Consider the following 26,636-nt stretch of genomic DNA (forward strand, 5'->3'; position numbering starts at 1 on the left):
TTATTCCCTATTTTTAAAAGTTAGTTAAATTAAATTTGGAAGGATCCTTAGCACTCAGCTGATCCATTTACTTGCTTCTGCTGCCCTAGGAGCTCTGACATGGAATTAAAGTTTCTGCCGCTGGGACATAAATGCAGATGTTGTATAAAGGCAGTGTCAGCTTTTAAAAAACAAAACCTCTCTCTCCAAGTCTAAGGCAACCAATTTTTAAAATCTGAGCTGCTTTTACTCTATATCAGTACTTAGAAGTTGGGTCTCTTCATTTTAGTGGGATGTTAAGGAGCTCTCGTTTTTCTTTAAAAATCATGATACGTAGCAGCTATGTAGTGCTTTACATTATAGATCTCAGAGTGCTTTACAAATGCATGTCATCAACATTCCCTCCAGTGTACAGATGGGGCACATGGAGGCTTAGAGATGTGATTTGCTCCAGACCATGCTGCAAGTCAGGTGTAGAGTTGGGAAGAGAAAGCAGGTCTGTTCATTCCCAGTCTGGTGAACTAGCCACTGGATCATGCTGCCTCCACAGTCAATAAGTTCTTTCCAGAGACAATCAAAAATCATTTGTAACAAGGCCCTGATTGTGCCTGGGGATCCATGCAGGCAGACTCATGAGCCTGTGCAGAGCTCCACCAAAATTGATGGAGCTCCATGTGGGCAAACAGGTCTTGCCTGTGAAGATCCAGTGGCAGGATCAGGGCCTGACTCACTTTCCAGAGCAGATTTTGTGCCTAAAATAGATATCTTCAGAAAATGTATTTTGTTCCCCTGAGGTTTTGTAGATTCTGTGGATGGCAGGGCCGGCTCCAGCATTTCTGCTGCCCCAAGCAAAAAAAAAAAAAAAAAAAAAAGCCGCGATCGGCGGCGGCAGTTCAGCGGCAGGTCCTTCACTCCTAGAGGGAGTGAGGGACCTGCTGCCCCTGAATTGCCGCAGGTGCCGCCCCTCTCCCTTGGCCGCCCCAAGCACCTGCTTGTTAAGCTGGTGCCTGGAGCCGGCCCTGGTGGATGGAGACCACTATATAACTCTTTCTCTAAAAGCTTAGACTGTTGAGGAATAAGGAGGTATTTGGTAGCTGTTCCCTATGACAGATCTAGGGGTACCCAGGAATGTAAGTCTCCTTGTTACCATCTGCCTCCAGAATGAGGGAGTCTTCCTTATGGCAACTCAGTGTTAGCTCCCAAACACCACCAGCTTCTCAGCCATTCAAGCATTCTCGTCTGGGCTATGCCAGCCCTATCTTTGCCTTGCACCCTGCCCCCGAGTCCCCTGGAAGTGTTTCTTTGTGATATCCAGCCCCTGAGCATGGCTATTTACAGAAATCCCAGATCCTCTGCCCCCAAAGGAGCAGTATATCCAAGTTTACCTTAAACAACCGCTCCTGCATAACACACAGGACTCGTAATGAAACAAAACAAGGCTTATTTAAGAAAGAATCAAGATTCCACTAGAAACAAGAGCGAGTGAGGGAAACAAACGGTACAATACAAAACAAAATCATAAAACATTAACAAGGGCCTACACTTATTAATAGTTACCTTTCCTATCTAATAAAGTCAATTTTCTCCCCAAAGTTCAGCCTATTGCCGAGCTGGCTGACTTCACAGAAAGCAGTGTCCAATCTTTCATGAAAAACGTCCCTACGCAACAAGATGCATCCACAGTGAATGGATTCAGAGTGGCTCTCCCCACTCTATGTTACACTGAAACAGTCTCTTGTCTTTATTCCCTGTCTATTATAATGGCCATTTTAAAAATCTCCAAGTGGTTTCAATTGTTTGCAGTTGTCTTTGATTATTTTCCATTGACTGTTCTGTGATGGCGCACTGGAAGACAATTGAGCCTTGCATTACATCACCAGCTAACCAGGGAGGGGTGGCAACCCCCTCCTGCATGAATAGGCCATCACCAAGTGATATCACTCCCTGGTGACTCCTTTTAATCTTAAAACCATAAGGGCATAAACTTCATTATTCCTTAAATATCACCCATACACACATCACGCCATAATTATGAACATTGATAAGTTGCAACCTTTCACTAGAGACCTTACATATTACCCTTCATGCATAAATACCCTGAAAGCAATGTATTTGATGTAGTGAATTTGTCAGCTCTGAGACAAGAGTTGTTTGCAAAGAACAGAGGACCTTTTGACAAGGAGCCTTTGTGGATGTCAGGAACTGCAGGTCATGAACCCTGGTCCACACCCAGTGACCTGCTCACAGTTGCTAGTGCAGAAGCTGAACCCCAACAGAGGTCTCCAGTCCTGGAACCTGATTGGCAGAATGCTGGGGGTCCTGATTGGTCCATGGCTTCTATATAAACCCAGCACAGGAACAGAGAGTGGCCTATGCAACTGAGATCTACTCTGCTCTTGCCTGATTTCCAGCATCTGACTTGTGGATCTGCTCTCAAGTTTGTCTCCTGCTTCTGATCTCCCAGAATCCTGAGTTGGCTGACTCTTGATTCCTATCCTGTGACTGTGGACCCTGCCCACGACCTGGCCATGACAGTGTCACAACCCCTGCAGATGGGACTAACAATCATCCTACAATATATAGTTAAATTTTTATGTGGTGGATTGAGGACTGTGTTAGAATTACAAGCTATCACTCTGGGTGTTTGTGTGTGTGTGTGTGGGGGGGTCCTGCTTGCAGGATAGGGGGCTCTGTAGGGAAGCATGCCATCTGAATCAGTTCTACAAAGAGCCAGTCTAGAGTAAGGTGGGGTGAGTTGCGCCTCTCAGTTTTAGGGAGCAAACTGCTTTGTGTCTCTGTTTTGGGTGCTTGTGTGTTATCGTTCTGAATTCTGAGAAATACCAGTGTTACTTTGCAACCTTCCAGCAAGAGGATTTTTGTTTTTATCTAACATCTGTTTGCATGTCATGAACATAACACTTTTTTTTTCATAACTGTATCAGGGTGCAATTCAGTGCCATCTGGTTTGATTTCAGTTTTGGACAGAGTTTAGCCATGCAGCTTGCAAGTCAATACAATACAATTTAGTGGTCTCATTCTGCTCTAATTCTGCAAACTCCCATTGACTTCAATGAGAGCAGGGCCAGTTCCTAACAGTTAGTGTAAGCTGGAAAATCAAACAGGTGTCCAGATTTAAATAAACCTGGCTCAGAAGCCTAGGAATTAAAATATATTATTACTGAAAGGAGGAGGAAAGAAATTGGCATATTCTTTCACTGATGATTGATGGATTTCTGTACAAGGAGACTTGGAGATCATTATGGTGCCTCTGTTGAATTAGACAAAGAGTGACTTCCGTCTGTTTCTGGGAACATGCACGTCAACATGTGAAGATTTTATTTTCTTCCCACATCATGGCTGTTGCATACAGACCAGAGAAAGAGTACTGGCACTAGTTAGATTGCTATATTCCAGAGGCACAGTTGGTGGGCTTCCTACCACAGAGAAACTCTACTTGTTAACAGAACTGAAAGTTGATGAAAAGTTAACGTATCAGGACAAATTCCATGTTCACTAAATGACCATGATGCTTTGGTGCAGTTGCCTTTTGGAATACAACACAGGAACTTTCTTAACTAGGCTTCTTTCTCACATTTTAGCTCTGTTGTTTGTGCAATTGTTTCTCACTCTGAGGAGGAGTCTGGAATGAATATCAGGTGGTGAGATTTTTATGCTAAGATAAATTCACAGTTTAAAATTGAGATGTTGCTATGCAATTTTAGGAATGATGTAAGATGACAACTGTGAGCTTTAACTATTTTAATTAGATTGCTACTAAAGATGGAAGAAATTTTTACTAATTTTTAAACATAAGTATATTGTAGTAACATCCTGGTTTGTAGCTGAGGGTTCCTTTGGGGTTTAAGCTGTTATTTTACTGTTATTTTATCAATTGAATCAGTTTACCTCTAGCTGGCAGTGTTCTCCCTCTAGGGTGCCTTGAGATTTTTGAAATGCTGGCAGGATCTGCCTGTGTTCTTGTAAACTATGCTACTGAAATTAGTGCCTGGATGCCTGTTTAAGCCCAATTACATCTTGTTTGGCCATATTTCCTTGGTTTTGGTTCTATGCCCTTCCAAGCCAAGGCTGAATACCAGGATTTATATATGTATTCTGGACTGTTTTATGAAAATACAAAAAGGTAGCTTTGTGAGTGAGGATGTTGTGAGTTTGTTCAGCCTTGATATATAAGGAAACAAAGCTGTTGCCTGGAAATAAAGTATGTGAGCAACTGAAAAATGGCAGAAAAATTGGTGAGGAGGGAAAAGCTGCTACCTTGACCACCCAACCCACTAGAAACAACTGGATTTATAACCATCATGTATGCAAATGAGTCATGCGGTCAATGGAGTTCTGGATGGTGTGAAGAAAATAGACTAACAATTTCTAGTTAGAGGGTTGATGGTAGAGAAAACACAAGGAAAAGGATTCTACTTATGGGAATCTTGGTCCAGGTAGAAAATTCTTCTTCCCTTTGTTTTGTCTCTTCCTTCCTTTTCCAACAGCTGTCTCTCCCCCTTACCTCATCTCCTGTGTTATGATCTGTGTGTACTTGTCCCAAAGTAAAAATGACTAAATACAGATTTCTGAAGCATACTGTTTGGATGCATAAAAGCTTTTTTATACTTGTGTGTATACCCCACATTTACGTAGTATGCACCCTACTTTAACTTATATCTTCTGGCTTTTCAACATATAATGCATACCAACATACATTCCCTTATATGAGTAAAGCAGGTCTGGGTGGGGAAGTCTAGGTGCAAGGAGTCTAAATTACATTACCTTATGCATCACTTCTGAATTTGACGCAAAGTTTCCATGATTTACTAGTGACACCTAGTGTATTCAACCTCTGTAGATAGAACATTGCACTTATTCTCCAGTTTTCTTTGCCACTATGAAGAATGCTGAGTATAATCCAGAATGCCTCCTCCTTGTCTAAGATGGCCACTCACATACTCCCAGAATACTGGACATTCTGGTACTTCTGGGAACAGCGTGGGTCCACCCCTGCTGGGGAGACCCACCCTGGCCTGTGTGACTGTGCATGTGAGGTCATTCTGCATGGGGGATGCCATTTTGAGGTGCGTGCCTCCCTGTCCCTGCTGGCATGTGACCTCACATGCACAATGTGTGGGAGGTCACGCTGATGGAATGGTGTGCTCCTCAGAATGGCATCCCCCATCCAATATCCCATGTCCAGTTTTGTCTCTGTACCAGATGGGAGGCAAACCACCCAAACAGAGATGAGTGGCCTCCCTATCTTTCTCTGACACATAGGGTGACCAGACAGCAAATGTGAAAAATCGGGACGGGGGTGGGGGGTAATAGGAGCCTATATTAAAAAAAGACCCAAAAATCAAGACTGTCCCTATAAAATTGGGACATCTGGTCACCCTACTGACACACGTAGCTTCACACCACAGTGTGGATGCAGCTTGCTTTTCACTGCCTCTTGTGCAGAGTAGACATAGCCTAAGAGAGCCCATTACTGTGAACTCGATATACCTGGAACTCTACATTGCCCAGACCAGTTGTACTAAAAAAATGTCTTATGTGGGTTGGCTAAGCTTGCCACTGAATAGCTTAACAAGACAGTGTTTATATATATATAGCTATAGATACACACAGCCCTTCCATGACTTCCTCAGTGTTTCATGTCACTGAAAACATCAGTCTTTTTCTACTGGATCAAACATTTAATTGCTGAATTTGTCTAGGATCTCATTGTAGATGTCATTATTAAATTCATCAGGATCCAGAGCTGTGTTAGAATGACTTAACAGCCCTAAAAACTTTCTTTATATTTGCTATCAATTCTAATGATCACATTCAGTGTTCCAGAATGACAGAAAGATATGACTTATCAATATGACTATGGATGCCTTTGAACACATCATTTATGAAAGGAGGAAAGCATGCAACTGTGGTAGGACTCTTTTAAACTGCAAATTAATAGTTAACCAAGTTATTACTAAACCTCATACAAATGCTTGATTGCTTTATTAAAAAATATTGTTTATCTTCATTTTAGAAGATTGGCTAAGACAGCTTTAATCACCTTTGTATCTCATTCATATACATTTACGATAACATATATTAGTTCAAACACAAAAAACTGTTAAAAGAACATTAAGACTGCAAAGTCAACCACTCAGGAAATGACAGAATTAAGACTGTCCGGGTAAACTTAATTCACCTCCCATGGCTGTATGCATTACAATACAGTCTTAAATTACACAATCACTTTACAAGATCACATGATAAGTGCTCACTGAATGGATACCTATTCAATGTTTCTAACTATCCTCTTTACTGAATGTGTGGGCCCAGGCCTTATTTACTGCACACCATCCAAATCCTGCACTGAATTATTAATTTCCTCAAAGGCTTTTTCTATGATACTTATCATGGTGGTGCTTTGTTTCTTTGGAAACATTGATTAATTTATCTTCACAACAACCTGTGAAATAAGGTGGAATAATTATCCCATTTTACACAGGGAAAATGGAGGCTAAAATTGTCAAAAGTCCACTAATTTTGGATGCTTATTTGGAGAGCCCTAGGGCCTGATTTTTCCCCCAGGATACTTAGTAGAGCTGGTCACAGATTTTGATGGAATATTTTTCCATTGCAAAATGCCAATTTATCAAAAGCGAAACATTTAGCAGAAACATGTTGATTTTGGCAAATTTTGTGTTGGGGGGGAGGGGAAATTGGGGGGAAAAAGGGATTTTGATAAGGTCAAACTTCTATTTTTCCATTTTTGGAGTGGAATGGTTTCATTTTGTTTTGAAACAACTTTCTGTTTCAAAATTTCTTATTTGTATTAATTTCTAAAAATTAAAGTCAATGAAAATGTATATTTCAGTTTCATCAAAACAAAACATTTCAGTCCAGCAGAATTTTGTTTCATGGGTTTTGAAAATGTTTGGTTTTGTTCTATTTCAGGTTAGAAAAAAATGTAAAAATTGCAGAATTTCCTGGAAAAATGGAAAATCCAGTTCCTGCCCAGCTCTAGTACGCAGCATTATATAGCACAGGGGTAGGCAACCTATGGCACGCATGCCAAAGGTGGTACGTGAGCTGGTTTTCAGTGACACTCACACTGCCTGGGTCCTGGCCACCAGTCCAGGGGGCTCTGCATTTTAATTTAATTTTAAATGAATCTTCTTAAACATTTAAAAAATCTTATTTACTTTAGATACAACAATAGTTTATTTATATATTATAGACTTATAGAAAGAGACCTTCTAAAAACGTTAAAATGTATTACTGGCACGCAAAACCTTAAATTAGAGTGAATAAATGAAAACTCAGCACACCACTTCTGAAAGGTTGCCGACCCCTGATATAGCATGTTGTATGTTCAGAACACAACTGCCACTAACCTTATTTGCAGTTGTGAGTGCTCAGCACTTCTGCAATCAGACTCTACTTATTGGGCACTCAGAAAATGAGGAACACAATTAGACAGAATGAGAAACCATTAGTGGCCTCCAGTGAACATTCGTGTTTAAGAGACTTGCCCAGCATAAGATAGGAACTATGGTGCAGGCAGAGAGAGAATCCAGTTCTCTGGGGTGGCATTCAACTGCCTTAGCCATGCACAGTAAGGTCAGCACATAGGAGTTGTGAGAAGGTGGAGCGTGCTTGGTACAGACAGACGCTTTGGAGAATTTAGCTGTCAAACTCTAACAAGCCTCTTCTGAGCACATATAACTAAGATTATAAAACGCTTATAACCTGGCTATATTTGGGGAGAATTTAACATATATGGCAAAAGATACATCCCTCATGCTAAGGCCACCTTCCTGGCAAATTTCAGGCCCTGGTTCCAGAGCATGGAGGTGCTGTGGCTTCTCACTGAAACAGTTGTAAGAATTTTTTAGCAATGTATTTTTCTGTAGCTACATTCTTGGAGGTGGCTGAACTGTTTTGGCTGAAACTTTCACAAAACACTCCCCATAGCCAAACAAGCAAATACGCTCAGTTCCCCCTCCTCCACCAACCTCAACTAGAGGCAGATACTCACCATGGAAAATTTCAGTTTGAATGGTTAAAGTTTGGCAAAGTTATAAGCAACTAAAAACAGATTCTTATAATAATGGAAAGTTGTAGGTAACCTTAATTATTGGCATAATTATTTCAGATGCTGCTCCACCCCCATTGGTGCTTTCCCTCACCATGGCAGGCATGGATCAGCATTCATGTCGCACTTTCTGTTAGTAGCTGGCCTGGGCAAGCTAATGATTCAACCAGTGGACCAAATTAGTCGGTGAATCCTGGTCATGTGCCACCTGAGGCACATTGCACATATGCTAAGAAGACCCCCACCATTCCTTTATATGCAGGGGATGGGAAAAATGAGCTAGCTGCTATTTAGTGTGACATTTGCTACAGAGCTCAGCTCCTGTTGTTCTCAGTTTTTGGAAAGAGATCGGCTATGGATGGAATGTTGTGCCATGCATCACGGACTGGTGTCTTTCTTAGCTTGTTTTTCTCTGTGTGTGTCTGCCGGCACTCTTCCTGGTTACTGTTCTCTCTGCACTGAGAAAGATTGTCCTCAGCTGGAGCTACTGGAAGCTGAGCTCTTTTCAAAACTCTGGCCCCCCTTTATTTAGGATCCTCAACGGTCTTTAGGTGCCTAACTCCTATTGAAATGAACAGGATTTAGATGCTTAAATACCTTTAAGGATCTGGGCCAGAGTCTTTTGAAAGTCGAGCTCTTAAATTCTCTCTCCCCCTCTCTCTAAACCAACACTAGAGGCTCTCCCAAGACAGTGTGAAAATTGCAGAGTCACATGCATGTGTATTATGGAATGATGACAGTTTCTGCACAGTTAAGATTGTGACCAGATTGCATTATAAACCCTATTGTTAGCTTTTCCTCCTCCCTCATAATTTTAGATAACAGAATAGCTTTGGCCTGGAAATTGCTATGCTTCCTCTGAAGAATAAGAAATGTAAAGTTTGAAGAAAAAAGGTCAAAGGCTTTGTCAGTTACAGATGACTCAATAATTTACTCTGATTTGAAATGTTGATTTGTGTTTAATTGTTTTGTCCCTCTGGCTCAAATATGGCTTATCAGCCATTCAATTTTTTTCCATAGTTAAATCTCCTTAGAAATTCATGCATAGGCTCTCTTAGAAGAAAATAGGCTGTAATCAAGCAAAGTTATTAATGATTGTTGTCTCTGTCTGTAATTGTTATTGTGTATGTACAGCTGCTCAGCTTGTAGCTTTCTGTTAGGTCTGGGAAGAAACAGCTGTAGATTGCTCTGGTTGAGCTGTGACTAAACTGAATACATTGTCCCAAACTATATTGTAAAAAAACCCTGTTATTTATTATTATAGGCAGAGCTGGCATCCATGCCTATAATAAATAAGGTTCCCTGACACTTTCCATTGTAAGACCCTATTTTAAACTGCTTATAACTTTGCCAAATATTTTCTGTTGAGTCTGAAATCTTCCATGCTTACCTCAGACTGAATTGTTTTGGAAAGTTTCAGCACAAACAGTTCATCACTTTCCAATAAAATGAAATTATAGAACTACTAACTGTAGTATGTAACCTATTATTTAAATCACCTTCTGTACCAGATGACTAGAGGATAGCTACTGTGACATCAACTTTTTAAAAAGGCTCCAGAGGTGATCCTAGCATCAGTACCAGACAAATTGGCTGAAACCTATAGTAAAGAACAAAATGACCAAACACATAAATGAGCCTGATTTGTTGGAAGATTCAATGCAGCTTTTGTAAAGGGAAATCATGCCTCACCAATATATTAGAATTCTTTGAAGGGGTCAGCAATCATGTGGACAAGGGGGATTCAGTGGATATAGTGTACTTGCAGTTTCAGAAAGCCTTTGACAAGGTCCCTCACCAAAGGCTCTTACCCCATGACTGCTCATTTTGCTTAACAGGGAAGGTCCTCTCATGAAACAGTAACTAGTTAAAAGACAGGAAACAAAGGGTAGGAATAAATGGTCAGGTTTCAGAATGGAGAGAGGTAAATGATAGTGTCCCTCACATATCTGTCCTGGAACCAGTGCTATTCAACATATTCATAAATGATCTGGAAAAAGGGGTAAACAGTAAAGTGGCAAAATTTGCAGATGATACAAAATTACTCAAGATAGTTAGATCCAAAGCAGACTGTGAGGAGATACAAAGGGATCTCACAAAATTGGGTGACTGGGCAACAAAATGGCAGATGAAATTCAATGTTGATAAATGCAAAGTAATGCACATTTGAAAACATAATCCCAACTATAGATATAAAATGATGGGGTCTAAATTAGCTTTGATCACTCAAGAAAGAGATCTTGGAGTCATTGTGGCTAATTCTCTGAAAACATCCACTTAATGTGCAGCGGCAGTCAAAAAAGCGAACAGAATGTTGGGGATCATTAAGAAAGGGATAGATAATAAGATAGAAAATATCATATTGCCTCTATATAAATCCATGGTACACCCACACATTGAATACTGCAGGCAGTTCTAGTTGCCCCATCTTAAAAAGGATATATTAGAATTGGAAAAGGTACAGGGAAAGGCAACAAAAATTATAAGGGTATGAAACAACTTTCATATGAGGAGAGGTTATAAAGACTGGGACTTTTCATCTTGGGAAAGAGACAACTAAAGGGGGATATGATAGACGTATAAAATCATGAATGGTGTGGAGAAAGTGAATAAGGAAGTGTTATTTACCCCTTCACATAATACAAGAATCAGGAGTCACCCAATGAAATTAATAGGCAGAAGGTTTAAAACAAACAAAAGGAAGTACTTCTTCAGACAATGCACAGTCAACCTGTGGAACTCATTGCCAGGGAATGTTGTGAAGGCCAAAAGTATAACTGGGTTCAAAAAAGAACTAGCTACGTTCATGGAGGATAGGTCCATCAATGGCTATTTGCCAAGATGGTCAGGGAGGCAAACCCATGCTTTGAGTGTTCCTAATCTCTGACTGCCAGAAGCTAGGAGTGGATGACATGGGGATCACTTTAATTGCCCCATTCTGTTCATTCCCTCTGAAACACTTGGCATTGGCCACTGTCAGAAGACAGGATACTGGGCTAGATGGACCATTGGGCTGACCCAGCATGGCTGTTCTTATGTTCTTCTAACAGGTTTTTTTAATGCAATTAATTATTTGCATTACAATAGTGCCTAGAGAGCCCAACCAATATCAGGGCCTCACAGCACTAGGCATTGTCCAAATGCATCTGGTACTCCTTCACTGAAGAGCTTACACTAAACAAGTGACTCAGACAAAGGAAAACAGAGGTACAAGAAGTGAAGTGACTTGCCAAAACAGACCCACCGACAGAGGGAAGCAGAGGGGGCAATTGCACAGGGACCCGGGCAATTTAAAAGGGCCCGGGGGTCCCCAGCCGTTGCCGGCAGCACAGCGGGGCTAAGGCAGGCTTCCTGCCCACCCTTACTCCGCGACGCTCCCAGAAGCGGCCAGCACGTCCCTGTGACCCCTGGGGATGGGGTCTCCACGCGCTACCCCCACCGCGAGTGCCAACTCTGCAGCTCGAATTGGCCGGGAGCTGCGGAGGTGGTGCCTGCGGGCAGTGGCGCATGGAGACCCCTTGGGCCCCCCGCCTAGGAGCCACTGCTAGAGGGGTGTGCCAGTGGCTTTCAGGAGCTGCCCGAGGTAAGTGCCAACCCCTTGACTCCCTCCTGCACCCCAACCCCCTACCCCGCCCAGATCCTGCACCCCGCACCCCCTCTCCCACCCCACCCTCCTGCCCCAGCCTGGTGAAAGTGAGTGAGGGTGGGGGAGAGTGAGCGATGGAGGGAGGGGGGATGGAGTGAGTAGGGGGTGGAGCCTCAGAGAAGGGGTGGGACCTCAGGGCAGGAGGCGGGGCAAGGGTCTTTGGGTTTGCGTGATTAGACAGTTGACAACCCTACTGGGCAGGCATGTGGAAGCCCTGGCCATGCCAGAAGAGAGCGCCCAGCAACGCAGGCGGCAGCTCTCTGGGCACCGGCCAGCGCAGGCGCAGCACGGCCCAAATGTCAGGCGGACTGCATCCGCACGGGCGCGGCTTGTGCGGACGTGGGGGCCTATTGACTGTTCTGCCCTGGGCCCGGAATTGCTGTTGACGGGCCTGTGCCCAAGATAACACAGCAAGTCAGTGGCATGGGTAGCCCAGGTCTCTTGACTCCCAGTGCAACACCCTACCCATTACACCAGACTGTCTCTCACATAATGTATTATGCTTCTGTGTGGGTAAGTATAAAGCATTATACAAGCATTTCAAGGACAAGATGTTCCAGCTGTTTCTTGCAGAGCCTTTTTGTCTGGTGCATACACGGCTAGAGAGAACAGAATAGCAGAAAAGTGAGCCAAGGCATGAGATATTAAATAAAGAGAGGGGACTTGAACACAGAAAGAGACATTGAGAGAAAGATTAGTTTGGAAGTGAAGAAAGAGAGAACAGCACATATATGCGTAGGCCCAAGTCTGTTGTGTCATTGACATCAGAATGCTGAATTATTAAACTAATTATAGAAAATTGCAAGCCCATAAAAATTAATCCCACATCATTTCATATTCCCTCTCGATTTTTTTATCCACCATATTTTGTGTCTTATCCATTGTTCTGTTGGAGAATAGAGAGTTATGCTTCCTTTTCTATGTATAGCATTTTGGCATTGTCCCCACTATATCAAACTGTCTATCTGACAGTGAGGCTGTCAATTATACTTCATTTTTTCTATGGTCAGCCTTGATGAGCAATGGCCAAAGTTTTCAGACCTGGTTGCCTAAAGTTAGGTTCCTAAAAGAAAGAGACCTGATTTTCCCCAGGACCTGCAAGTGGTCATTTAGGAGCCTTAATATGTATTTAGAAGTCTTCCTTTATGCGCCTAGGTTTGTAAAGTTTGGCCAGCATTTCTAATTTTGAACCTCAAAATGAGGCCCAATTCTGCCCTTAAACTTCATGTGTGCAGTGTTTGAATGAGTTTGAGATTCCCTACATCCCTACTAATAAGGCCTTTCAGTTTAAACTGGCAATTACTGGTAAAAATAGTATTGAAACAATGACAAGGACTTATTGGTAAATGTGTGTTTGTGTCTAGGAATATAGAAATTGTCAATTTTAGCTCACAGTAATCAGCCTCATTCCACTTCACAGTATTTCTGTTTAAGTTTAACTATCCTAGTCTGCTGCTGACAATCAAGAGAGCACAATATGAAGTAGAAGTTGAAAAAGCCTGCAGGTTTGGACTTCCTTGTGAAATATTCTTGGCAAAACAAACAAACAAATAAACAAAAAGCTCAGTTTTTTTCAGCAAACACATACAAATGGAGAGCTCTACTAGAGCAATTAATGGGTCAAGACTTAGCCACCAAATATTTATCCATGAACCACTGAGACAGTTGCACTCATCTGATGCAATGCAGATCATAAAGCCCAGAGCAAAGTGCATGAAAAATTGAGACAATTCATTCCTGGTTAAGGGGATCTGGCTCTGGAACAAACTTTCACAGGGGATTAGAGAATCCAGAATATGACCATCTTCAGGAAAGGTGCAAAACCTGCTCTTTCCACTATATCAAGAATAATACTCCCAACACTGACACCGTCATCTACCCAGAGACTATCCCCCCAATAGAATTCAATTTTTAAAAAACTGGAACAAACATACTACCCCCCCCCCCCCCAAATAAATTTTTTGCCTCAAAACGGGAGGATGCCACAGACTGACTCCATGAAGTCCACTAGGACTATTTCTATTGATTTTACATGGAAGGTGCTTAGACACTACAATGATGGGTGATGTATAAAACTCTAAGATAGACCATAATAAATCTTTTATATCCAGATACAAAATGGGAAGCAGTAGTTTGATTTATTTATTTATTTATTTATTTTTACTTTAGCCAGCTGAGCAGGCAGAGTTTTGAATTTGGGTATTTTAAGGATTTTTCTTCTTCGTATGGGATTCACCTACTGAACACCAAACTCCTGTTCTCCTGCTGTAATGCTTCCATACAGTGAAGAAGAGTTTTGGCTCTTGTGGTAGCTTATTTCTTGTTGGGAGAGAGCTGAGTGGACACAAACTCAGGAAATTCCTCCCCAATCTGTTTTGATATAAAATATATGCTTAGTTTCTATTACTGCTGTGAACAAGGATGGCTAAGAAACAGGGCCAGATTTAGGGGCAGGCTACCCCAGCGACTGGCTTGGGGGGGGGGGGGGAATGCAGAACTCTGGGTGCTATTTTTGTTGTTAGCGACAAAAGGGAAAATAGAATGTTTGAAGTAACATGTTTCAGGTATTCCTTATGTGGATTCATATTTCACTAACCTCCTAGAATGTTCTGGACCATTATAGAATGTTGTGGAACCATCCAGACTTTTTGAGAACTACATTTTCCCTCAAACCTCCTAGAATGTTGTCAGCCATGCCCTTGTGTGTATATAAGGGGCAGGGTGTTGCCAGTCAGTGAGATATAAGAATGAATTTAAGTGAAGCAAGAGCCCAGCTGCGATATTTATTGTCTTATATGCCAGGAATAAATCATGCATGAAAATCGTGCATGAAAGTCCATGAAATGGGCTACAAATGCAATAAAAAAGAAGGTATTCAAAAGTTTAACAAATGGGGATGAGGGGTGCTGAAGACACTCCTCACCTTGGGCACCTTTTGGACTAGGGCCATCCCTACTAACAAAAGTAAAAGCAAGGCTTACTTAGATGTACTGTAGCACCATTTTCCTGGCTCCAGCAAACAGAGGCGGCTCTATGTATTTTGCCCCCCCAAGCACAGCAGTCAGGCGGCTTTCGGCGGCATGCCTGCGGGAGGTCCGCTGGTCCCGCGCCTTCGGTGTACCCACCGCCGAATTGCCGTTCAAGCCATGGGACTGGCGGACCTCCCGCAGGCATGCTGCCGAAGGCAGCCTGAGTGCCGCCCTCACGGCGACCAGCAGGCTGCCCCCCGCAGCTTGCCGCCCCAGGCACGCACTTGGTGCGCTGGTGCCTGGAGCCGCCCCTGCCAGCAAAGCAGCTGAACTCTCACAGAAAAATGCTACTTACCCCCAAACTCTAAGCCAGATTCCTCACTGTTCTAGCAGGTGTGCCTGTGAAGAGATGGAGGCAGGTAATTCGTGCCTGCCCTTTTCAGGTGGCTGTTGGAGCCCTGGCATAGCTTACAGCAGCTCTGAAAGCTGCCTTAAATTGTGCCACAGAAGCATGGTCACGTATGGCGTTTTTAAGGAGTACTGATGAGCAGCGACACAGGTCCACACCAAACACATGCCCTCCTGACCCTCCCTGGGCACACCTCAGAAAATGCCCAGCACCCAGAAGTTCTGGAGATTAGGGAGAGCTGGCGAAAGGTCCCCCTGCACCAGGGTTATTCCCCAAAGCGGCCTTACATCTGCCCTGCAGCCCCTTTGTATCATCTTAGCTGATGAACGGGGACACAGAGCAAAAATGAACAGGGCTCATTAAGGCAACAGTGGTTTGCATCTGTGTCCTAAGTCCTTTCCATTCAAACTAAAATCCTTTTAAAGGTTAATCTGCCAGGGTGTCACTTTGAATATCAAAGTATTCACTATCAAAATCATCCCTGCATGGAGTGCCAATCTGTCTGATTGCCTGACTTGAGGAAAAAAGGGAGCAAGAGTTTCTGACTTTGAGTCAGTGTGATTCACCTGCCTGAGCACTCCATTAGCCTGTCTTGAAGATGACTGGAAGAGGAGGAAATGGGCTATGTTCTTTCCCCCTGTTTTATGATGTATAAGGGCCTGAAAGGGTCTGCACCCCCAACAACAAAGAAAGGGGTGGATGGTAATCTTAGTTTTTACCTTAAAAGTATTATAAATCTCATGTTTTCCCAGAGGTTTCCTTGGAGAGCCCAGGCTGTCTATATTAAGATTTTCTGAAATTCTCCCCCATATGCTCTTGCTCTCTGGTGTAGCTCTTCCATGGGATGCTAGCATACACCAGCTGCCAGCATTTTTAATCACTGTTTCATTTAGGCCTGGTCAGAGCGTGTCTAGATGTCAATGTGGTAAAATATCTGGACTTGGTAAGAACATCTGCAGTAGGAGGCCCGCATTGGCTTTTTAATTTTTCCTTTATAGAGGTGTGGGCATCTTAAATGCAACAACCTATTTCAATCCATTTATTATCATTTATATCTTTACAACTTTTATTACAATAATTTTCAGGACTCAGAGTGTTTATGTTTAGGCTATTTGTATAATAGTCTCCACATGTGACATTTAAATGCTAGCACAGTTATAACTCTGGGGCACCTGGCATTGACCACTGTCGGAAGACTGGATACTGGGCTAGATGGACCTTTGGTCTGACCCAGTATGGCCATTCTTATGTTCTTCATTGAGATGACTGACATGTCAGAATGCCCATGTTTCAGTCTATATGCCAGCTGTCTCAAAGGCCCTATCTACTAAAAATGAACTGTGCTTCACATCCAGTCAAAAACAGCTTCCTTCCTTGGCCCCCCGTAAAAAGGCTGGCAACATTTGCTGAAAACACACCCTTTTAGGAGTGTTAAATCTCTTGGGAAAGGGTTTAATTAGTTATGCTGACTCACTGAGGCAGGAAACTCATTGCCCCATCTGGTTATAAAAAAGAAATGGATTTTTGAGGGAGAAAGAATCTAGGATGTGGTCTGAATAATCCAGATGGAGGAAATTTAGGGGCAGCTAATTGTGGGGAGAAGATTTGAGCTGGTCTTTGTTACCTTTGGGGAGAAGGATAGCTCAGTGGTTTGAGCATTGGCCTGCTAAACTCAGGGTTGTGAGTTCAATCCTTGAGGGGGCCACTTAGAGGGCTCTGGGGCAAAATTAGTAATTGGTCCTGCTAGTGAAGGCAGCAGGCTGGACTCAATGACCTTTCAGGGTCCCTTCCCGCTCTATGAGATAGGCATATATTACCTTATTCTTGTTTGTTTCTTAATGAATCCAGATTTCACAAACACAATTTGGTTATTGCTAGACAAGGAAAGCAGTTGTCCCATTCTTCTGCATTGGGTGTTGAATTTAGCTTTTCTGTCCACACCATTGTCCAAACTCTCTTCAATCATGGTTGAGAGAAGGCTAGAGGGAACTGAATATCGACCATTGCTTAATTTCTGGTGGAAACACATCTAACAAAAGGCACCAGTGAAATATTTACAAGTGAAAGCAATATTTGAAACCAGAAGGGCTAGAAACTATAGTTTTTAAATGAAAGTTAGATTGCAAAGCATACAGTAATATCTGTGAAAGATATATAGAATTTGCACATTTCCATTGCCCTACTTATTGCTAGCACTTTCCATTTATCTTCAAGTAGGCAGATTTCTTCCAGAAGTAAAGCAGAAAATGAAGTGGCTTGCATGAATCCTCTCTTACGGAAGAAGCTCAGTAATGAAACATTTATACACCACCAGTGCAACAGTTACAGAATAAAAAATGGAAGGGTCTATTCAGATTACAATTTGGTTTCAGGATTGGCATTAATTGGCAATATTGCTGGCAGTTTCAAAAGGGAGGGAAGGACTGAAAAGGCACAGAGACTCATTCATCCATAAAAACGATTCTTCCAGGTCAGGACTGTTGCACGGTGACAATACAGCAAGAGACTGTAATTATTTTATGCACAGCGGGTTTCATTTGCCAGAGCTGTCAGACCAGCAACTTTCTTAGGTACCAAACCCACTTTAAAAACAAATTTTAAAAGTTGCTTTTTGCAAAGGTGGACCTTTGCATACATGTGCTCTATTAAAGTGTAAGAAACCAATTCTAAGCTACAGAAGAAACATTAGACAAAACATCACCTAACTATAAAAGGGCAGCACTTTGAAAATATACAGTGCTATAAATCTGCTGCAATAAGTGTTATAGAGGACAGACCTTTGGAGTTTGGCCCATAAGATCTTAGGTCAGCAGCCTGCCACACCACTAAAACTCTCCGATACACCCCTGTCATTTCCCTTCTTGACTTTTGTAACCTTTTCCTTTCTGATCTTTTTGACACCCATCTAGTTCTGCTCTGGTCCATTCAAAACACTGCTGCTAAGTTCATTTTCTTTGCCTGTCATTTTTACCATGTCACCCCCTTCTTTGAGTCTCTTCACTGAGCCTCCACTCTCTTCAACACAATGAATAAAACCTGATCCTTACCGTTAAGGCCCATCACAACTTATCCCCTCCCTGCTTATCTGCTTGTGTATCTTCTTATGTTGTTCCTTCCACCCCTTCTACTCCATCTATATGATGCCAGCCTCCATTGGCCATTTTTCTACTTCTCCCAAAAGCAGCCATGCTTCAGTAGTGTCCCTCATGTCTGGCGCACACACACCAAACTTGTCTGTAAATCCACTACCCCATCTTCCTTCAAATCCCTACTTCTATTGTGAGCATTTGCCAACCAATAACAGCTAGGTAGATGGTCAATAGAAACGTCTGGCATTTACCTGTTTGTTTATTTGTATCCTAATTATATATTTTTTAGATTTAGCAGATGTGAAACCACCTAACTATGCACACGTTCTTATTACTGTTTTCTTTGTTCTCCTGCTGGTTCATTGCACCCACTTCTTGAATCTTGTCTTACATAAATGGTAAGCTCTTTGTGCCAAGAACCATCTTTTACTTCGTCTCTGAGCAGTGTCTAGCCTAGTGGGGCTCTGATCCTCATTAGGAACACTTCACACTACAGTAATACAGATAAATGCTAATAATATAATAATCACCTACATCTTTCTGCTGGGAGTAGTGTGAGCAATGCTGTAAAATACATTACTCTAAGATGCTTTGCCATTATATGGGAGGGTCAAACCAGAAGCTAAATTCTAACATTATTTCTATTGTTTTGGCCATTGCATTCATTCCAAAGGATATATTTTGACTTCCACTCAACTACCTATGAGGTCTCTATTGTAGAAAATCTAAATAATAAACATAGAGTATCATTATAGTGATCTAGATGCTTTTGAGAGAAAATAGGTGAGTTCTGCCTTCACTCTCATTCTGTCCCCCAACTTGGATGCTTTGTGCCATTCCAGTCGCTGGAAAACTAGCTGAACGGTGTACCTGGGAATTCTCCTGGTGTAAGAGAATACCTTGGTGGTGAACAGTCTGCACTGCAGTCTAGCTCTATGTCACCATCCTTTCTCACCCCACGACGGGAGATGAGGCTGGGAAATAGGGGACATAGCTGAAGCACCTCTATGCTTCAGCTATTACTGGCTGCCACAATTGCCCCTGGAGGCTGTGGGCAGCTAGGCATATGTTACAATTGTCTTGAGGCTGCTCTAATTTATGCCAAGAACTGTATCAGTTCTTGTCAGGTCCTACAAGCCAAGGGCTATAAAGGAGTCAGCATACAGTCACCTTCATGGAGTGCAAATCACAACTGGAGTCTGGGTCTTTATACAAACCAAAAGACATGATGTTTACCGGCTTTTCTCTTTAGAAATGACTTGCTAAACTGAAGGCAAAACACAGTTTTCCCTGGGTAGCGTCATAAAAGTGCAACTGAACGCTAACAATTTAATCTGTTCCTAGGTCTACATTCTAGAACGGTGGTTTTCAAACCGTGGTTCGCGACCCAGAACTGGTTCGCGGAATGGAAGGGACTGGGTCGCGGCAGCTCTGGTCAGCAGCGCCGACTGGGCTGTTAAAAGTCCCGTCGGAGGTGCTGTCCGGCTACGGCAGGCTAGTTCCTACCTGTTCCGACACTGTGCTGTGCCCTGGAAGCGGCCAGCAACAGGTCCGGCTCCTAGGTGGCAGGGGGGCCTGAGCACCAGCTCTGCACTCCCATTGGCCGGGAACCTGCCAATTGGAGCTGGGGGGAGGCAATGCCTGCAGGGGAGAGCCACGCGGAGCTGCTTGCATGCCTCCACCTAGGAGCTGGACATGCTGCTGGTTGCTTCCGGGGCGCAGTGCAGTCCGCGGTGCCAGGACAGTCGGGAAGCCTGCCTCTGCACCCTGGCTGCACCGCTGACTGGGAGCTGCCGGAGGTAAGCCCATGTCCCAATCCCCTGCCCCAGACCTGAGCCCCCCCAACCCAGAGCCCCCTCCTGCACTCCAAACCTCTCATCCCCGGCCCCACCCCAGAGCCTGCACCCCCAGCCCAGAGCTCTGATCCCCTTCTGCACCCCAATCCCCTGCCATACCCCTGAGCCCTCCCCACACCCAGAGCCCCTCATTCCCGGCCCCATCCCGCAGTCCTCACCCTAACCCTCTGCCCCAGCCCTGAGCCCCTCCCACACCCCAAACCCCTCATCCCCAGCTCTGTTGGGTCGCGGGCACCAACAATTTTCTTCAACTGAGTTGCCAAAAAAAGTTTGAAAGCCACTGTTCTAGAATGCCCACACCTGAAAATATACCGAACAGCATCCTGGGGTGACACTGCAGTTCTAGACTGTGTTTAACTGTGTTTCTAATCTGAGATGTATCTCTGTTAAAAAGACACTGTTGAGGTATAATGCTTATTGTCTCTTCATCATTCTTGGATGCATTTTTCTTAGGGCCTGTTCTGCAAACTCCATTTGTTAAACATCCAGAGTTTTAGCTCCATTCAAAACTCAGTAGCTAAAGGTAGGTTTAAGCTTTGGGGAGACTTGAAACAGGAGAGGAAAAGGAGCTTGGGATCAAGACTTTTAAAGTATTGATTTTTTTCTTTGTTGATTAGCTAATCTGACAATGCATGAAGCCCAGGATAACACTGAAAAAATGGCTCCACTCATCATCACCACCACCAGTACTATTTGAGGGAAAGGATGGGTCTTATGGTAAAGTACAGGATTGGGAATCAGGAATTCCTAACTTCATCATCTACTTACTGTGTGACTTTGGACTCTGCTCAAGTTTCCTCCTGTAATAAATTTCTGCTCAATATATAATATTTGTTGAGAGCCTCCAATGGTAGTTGTTACAGGAATGCTAAGTATGACTCCAGTGCTTAATTTGTAACTGATGCAGCAAACCCAGAGGTGCCAGGCTATGAACTGCCAAGCCTAGAGGTGCCAGGGCTCAGCCCTGGTAAGCCCTGGCAAAAATTGAGCACTGTATGACTCTGATCTTGCAATTGGACGTATGTGGGTGGGTTTCTGAGCCTATGCAGATCCCTGTTGAAATAAATGCAGCTCTGATGGGCACAGGAGTCCATCTGTGATGATCTCATCATAGGATTGGGTCCGTATTGTTGTTATAGATGGTTCAGTATAGAAACATATGCTTTATAAACAAAGAGAAAATATATTTAAAAAATTGACAAAAAGATGCAGATAGGAATCTAGTGGGATTTTCAAAAGTGCCTAGATGCCTAACTCCTGGGAATTAAACAGCTTTGATGCTTTTGAAAATCTCACTAGGCACCTATACGCAGCATCTTTAGGCATCAGACCTTTAAAAATCTGGCCCAAAGTTTCTTAAAGTTAGTGAATGTTACACTATGATGAGCACCATAGTGTACTTTGCCATAAAATTGCTATCAGCAACTTCTTAAGTGGTATTGAATTGGCATTCCAATCACAACAAACTGTTGGTGGCTAATTTGATTGTTTTAAAGGGCAACAATCCACCTGAAAAATCATATTTCCGTGGGAATTATTTGTACATATTATTGGTACAAATCATATTTACTACTCTGAAATTAAAGACATTTTTTCTGTATTATTTTGTCTGTTTGCTTTGTATGTAGTGAATTTCAGGGTTCTAGTTGAAAGTGTATGCCCTTGCAAGATTCTGCAAGAAAGTGTGAGGCCCCATTTGTGCAGGACACTGGTGCAGCCCCAGCACAGAAGTCTGCCCGTGGCCCCAGTATCAACAAAGCTGAAACCCAAGAGGCAGTAGCTAGTAGTGTGCACGGAGATTGTTTAAAAAAAAAATGGTGCAGGGATTGATTGGGACCCAGACCTCTTACCACAACACAAATAAATTAATAAAATAACAATACTAGGAGACCTGTAGGAATGGGCCTGAGAATGTTTGGGTCTCGCCAAAAAGGCTCTTCAACAGAGAGGGATTTTGAAAGGATTTTTTAAAAAATATCAGAACACTCACTTTCTATCAGAAAGTTTAATATATCGTTTATAAATAGTCTAGTTGACAGCGTCCCTTTCATAAGATCCCAGCCTGTGTTCACACACAAATGAGCCCCAGTGGCGGCACGATGGTTTGAAAGAACTTGCTGTCTTCAGAGACGTTGCATCTTGCGCGGAGGTGCAAGGAGACAGATCTTCTGGCTCTCCCGCCCCTCTTTTCTCCTTTTTAGCTGGTTGTTTCCACTCTCTCTCCCCTCCTCCTTCCCTGCCTCGATCCCTCCTTTTCCCTCTCCTCCCTCCCCGCATTACCTGCCGCTCACGTTGGGCTCTTGGCCCAGGAATCATCCTTGCAGGGCCCACCCACCGCCGTCCTTACCATTGGCTCCGCGGGCTGCCCGTCTCCCCCTTCCCCTGTCCCGGAGGCAGGTTCGCGGGAGCTGCGGCAGGCTCGGCGCGTCTCCGGCTGCTTGGGAGAGGAGCCGCCGCTGGCACCGACAGCTCGGAGCCTTGGTCCTACGCGCCGCGGCGGCGCCCCAGCAGCGGCGGGCAGGGACTCCCCGGGTATCTCAGCCAAAGCGCCATGTAGCCGCTGTTGTCCCGGACGGCGCGCGGTGCCCCTAGGGACGCTTCCCGGCGGAGCATGTAGGCGCCAGCGGCGGGGGACTGAGCTGGTTCCCCACCGCGGCGGCTCCTGTTTGCCCGCGGCACTTGGCGGCGATGGGGGAGAAAGTTTCGGCCGCTCCGGAGCGGCTGCGGGGCGGCGGCCGGATCGTCTCGTCCTGCTCCAGCTCCTCGGGCTCCTCCTCGGGCTCCTCAACTCTCTCGGAGGAGGGGGACGCCGGCTTGGCCCGGGACCGCCCCGGCGGCTGCTCGGACGCGGGGCGGCAGGCGGCGGCTCCCCGCGGGGCGGAGGGGGAGGAAGCCGGGCGGTGGCGGCAGAGCGAGGAGGCGGCGAGCCCAGGTGGGGGGCAGCAGCAGCTTCGGCCGGAGAGCGACGCCTCGCTGGAGGAACAGGAGGAGGAGGTGCGGTTTGTCCCGGGGAAGGGGCCCGGCCAGGTGCAGGCGGGGGGTGGCCGTGGCTGGCTCCCGAGCCGGGCGTGGTGGCGGCGGGCAGGGGTGTCGCCGTGAGGTTAAAAGCGCTCTCTCCTCCTGCGGGGATTTCCTGGCAGGATCCCGGGTGCAGCGTGGCATCCCCCGGTCAGTTGGCTGCAGAGATGTTGGAACAATTTGTATAGCGGCGGTGCTGAGAGCCATTGAACCAGACTGTAATAACCTTGTATATGATAGAAACCACTTGGGGAGGAGGGGGTGTGTTTGCAGCATGCTTTGATGGATGCGGGGCGTTGAACTTGCTTCTCTGCTCGTGTCTGCCGCTGAAAGGAGAGCTTGGGCTGAGACAGGACAGGGCTTCACCAGCACGTTGTTCACAGGGGTCCTACCCCGGTTCACTTGTTCCACATAGGATTCTTGTTTGTTCCTGTTGCTAAATGTTTATTTTTAAAAAAGGGAAAAACTTCCTGATCCCCAGCCCCCTTCTTTCTTTCCTCCCAGGAACAATCACCATAACGGTGCTATAAAATGAACTCCTCAATGTCAAATGGAAATTGTGGGTTAGCCCTTAAATGACACTAATCTGCCTGGAAGAGCTAATGCCATAGCTTTGTGGATTATGGTGTGGGTTTGTGAAGACAGATCTGTTGGATGATATATGTATACACATGTTTTTTTTTTTTTTTTAATTTATAGCCTATTTTCTAATTATTTTAAAGGCATTTGGACTGTTTTCAGGGTTGGGACTATATCTGTATGCATTGTATAGTGTTCATATGTATTGGTATGCTCTGGTTCCATAGAACTTCATAATACCTAGTTTGGAATTGTATGGTTTTATATGCTGTCACTGGGCAATCTGTGCTCTCTCTTAGCCTGGTGGCTCACAAACTTCTTTTGTTAAGAATTTGTCCACAACATCCTGATGCAGGTTACCTTCTCTCTGACTTCATCCTACACCTTCCTGTGGCTATGGCTGGGATTGACCAGGGTTTATCTTCGCTGTAACGTTAGCTTGAGTTAGCTATGCTCAGGTTCACTCCTGTTGAGGTAGCCTAGCCCATAAGAGCTTAAGAATGGTCATACTGGGCCAGATCAATGTGGCTGGTGCCAGATGCCTGAGAGGGAATGAACAGAACAATTATCAAGTGATCCATCCCCTGTTGTCCAGTTCCAGCTTCTGGCAGATGAAGGTTTAGGGACATCTAAGGTATGTCTGCACTGCAATTAGACACCCGCAGCTGGCCCGTGCCAGCTGACTCAGGCTGAGAGGCTGTTGAATTGCAGTGTAGATGCTTGGGCTTGGGCTGGAGTCCAGGCTCTAGGACCCTGTGAGGTGGGAGATCCCAGAGCTTGGGCTGCAGCCTGAGTCCTGAACCTCTATGCCGCAATTAAACAGCCCCTTAGCCCGAGCCCTGCAATCCCGATCCAGCTGAACAGGCCAGCCGCGGGTGCCTAATTGCAATGTAGACATACCCCAGAGCATAGCGTCGAGTCCCTGGACTCTGACCATCTGGACCAATTGATGAACCTATTCTCCATGAACATACCTAGCTCTTTTTTGAACCCTGTTATACTTTTGGCCTTCACAGCATCCTCTGACTGAAGTTAGAGCAGGCACACTGTGAAATAACATTTGAGCTGCAGAGTGGCTGGGTCCCCACTGCATTACTAGCTGAAGTATCAGTAGTACTTGAGCTTCAACCCATAACCCCTAATGAGCTAAGGAGCTCAGGTTTAACGCACTACTTAACTCAAGCTAGAGATTTTTGCTTGGTTGAGAATTGGTTAAGGGCAACACTCCAGTTAAAACCTTCAGCTAATGCTGTTAGCGCTGTTAACACAATGTTAGTAAGCCCTAAGAGAATTAGGCACAAAACTGCCATTGAAATTCAGTGGAAGATGAGTGCCTAACTGCCCTTCTGGAAACTCCAGTCTTCCCACAAAGTGGAGCAATAGCCACAGAGAACATGTTTGAACACCCGCTTCCTCTGCATTAAAGCCAGTTTATCCGCAGGCTGTTTTCTTTTTTGCATGTGTAAGATTTTATCTCCCCTGGCTGCTAGCAACCATGTAGCAGTATTCATGCCAGGTCACTTGCTGTTTGGTTCTGCTCTCCTTTTGCATTTGCTAGCCCACCAGTTTTGCTGTAGTCAGCAGAATTGCTCATGGTTGAATTTCAAAGTGAAGAAACACTTAAAGCGGCATGTTAAGACTTCATTTTCTATGCAGAAACCCACACGTGGAGAAGACAGGGGAGTTCTGAAACAGACTTGTGTGCTCACTTGAAGCTTTTCAAAAAGCTGGATGTTCATTACAGCTTGCATAGTTGGGGAAGTCATGCTGATTGGTCTTGTCCCATTAGTTTTATTTTTGTTACTTTTAAATACAGTCAGAGTTTGAAAAGCTTACTGGACTTCCCTCTGGTTAGGAAGAGAAGGATGCCAGTGAGGTGCAGAAATAGTGCCTTAGTACGAAGGTTAGATTTCTTCTCTCTCTCCTGCTCCCTCCTTCTCAATCTCAGCTTCAGGGAAAGGAAATGCTTGAGAGTGATAGTCTTGTTAAGTGCATACCACTGCTAGGAAAACCTGTGAGCAGCAGGAGAGGTAGGATAGCTGTCAGCAGGCCCAAGAAGACAGTGCTGCCTCAGTTCACACTTTTGTAAAGTTATCTTTATAAGCATAACTTGAACTTTTAAATTTAAAAGTTCACATCAAGAACTTTTAAATTCTGTAATATCTAGTGATTTAGATTCCCTGCTGCTTGTGAGTAGAACTGGGTGAATAATTGATTTTTTGGTAGCTTGGCAGTTATGTGCAAAACAAAAAATTGTGTTCAGTTGACCCTGAACTGTAAATTCCAAAAAATTGCAGCAAATCAAAAAAGTTGACTTAAAAATACATTTCAGGTTTAAATGAAACATTCATTTAGTTCTTGGGTATTTTAAAAAAATATATAAAGCAAAGGAAATGAAAGGCTAAAATGGTTGGAGGAAGAGATAGTTCTGCCCTCCTTATAACTTTTAGCTCTGTGGTTAGGAGACTCTCTTGGGATGAATTCCCCATCTGCCCAGTGTGGAGCAAGGGTTTGAACTTGAGTTTCCCGTTTCTCAGGTGAATGCCCTAACTACTGGGCTACAGAATGTTCTCTCAATCTCTACTCTTGAAACTGTTCCATGGCGTATGAATAATTAAGTAACAATTGGAGCAGTGACTTGAATTTGAGTTTCTCCCTTCTCAGGTGAGTGTCCAAACCGCCAGGCTGCCCAGTAACCTGGGTTGGGTGTGTGTCAGGCTGTGCTACTGAAGCTGTTCCACGTTGTTTAAAACTCTTGAATAGTCATTGGACCAGAGAGAGGGAGAATGATTCCATAGCCTGGAGCTTCTGTGGGGCTGAAGGGAAAGGAATGAATGCCAGAGAGGCAGTGCTTGCCCCATTTTCTTTTTCACCATGCTTCTCCATCTCCTGTGCACCGGCTCATCTCTCTGCCAGAAAGTGGCTGGGAGCAGGGGATCATAGTTGTTTATAGTTTGTTTTGTTAAACTTATTAAAACAAATGGTACCAAACATCAACA

At 44.2% G+C, this 26,636-nt stretch overlaps 1 protein-coding gene across 1 annotated transcript in view; it reads left to right on the forward strand.

The window, feature by feature from the left end:
* Positions 1–22,728: 22,728 nt before the first annotated feature.
* The window catches only part of MAST4 (microtubule associated serine/threonine kinase family member 4), a 438,694-nt gene continuing 434,786 nt past the window's right edge, over positions 22,729–26,636 (forward strand). Inside the window, exon 1 of the mRNA XM_065406852.1 lies at positions 22,729–23,034. Coding sequence (XP_065262924.1) covers positions 22,729–23,034 — 306 coding nt within the window. The remainder of the gene's footprint in view (positions 23,035–26,636) is intronic.

This window comes from Emys orbicularis, chromosome 6, assembly GCF_028017835.1.
Source record: "Emys orbicularis isolate rEmyOrb1 chromosome 6, rEmyOrb1.hap1, whole genome shotgun sequence".
NCBI lineage: Eukaryota > Metazoa > Chordata > Testudines > Emydidae > Emys > Emys orbicularis.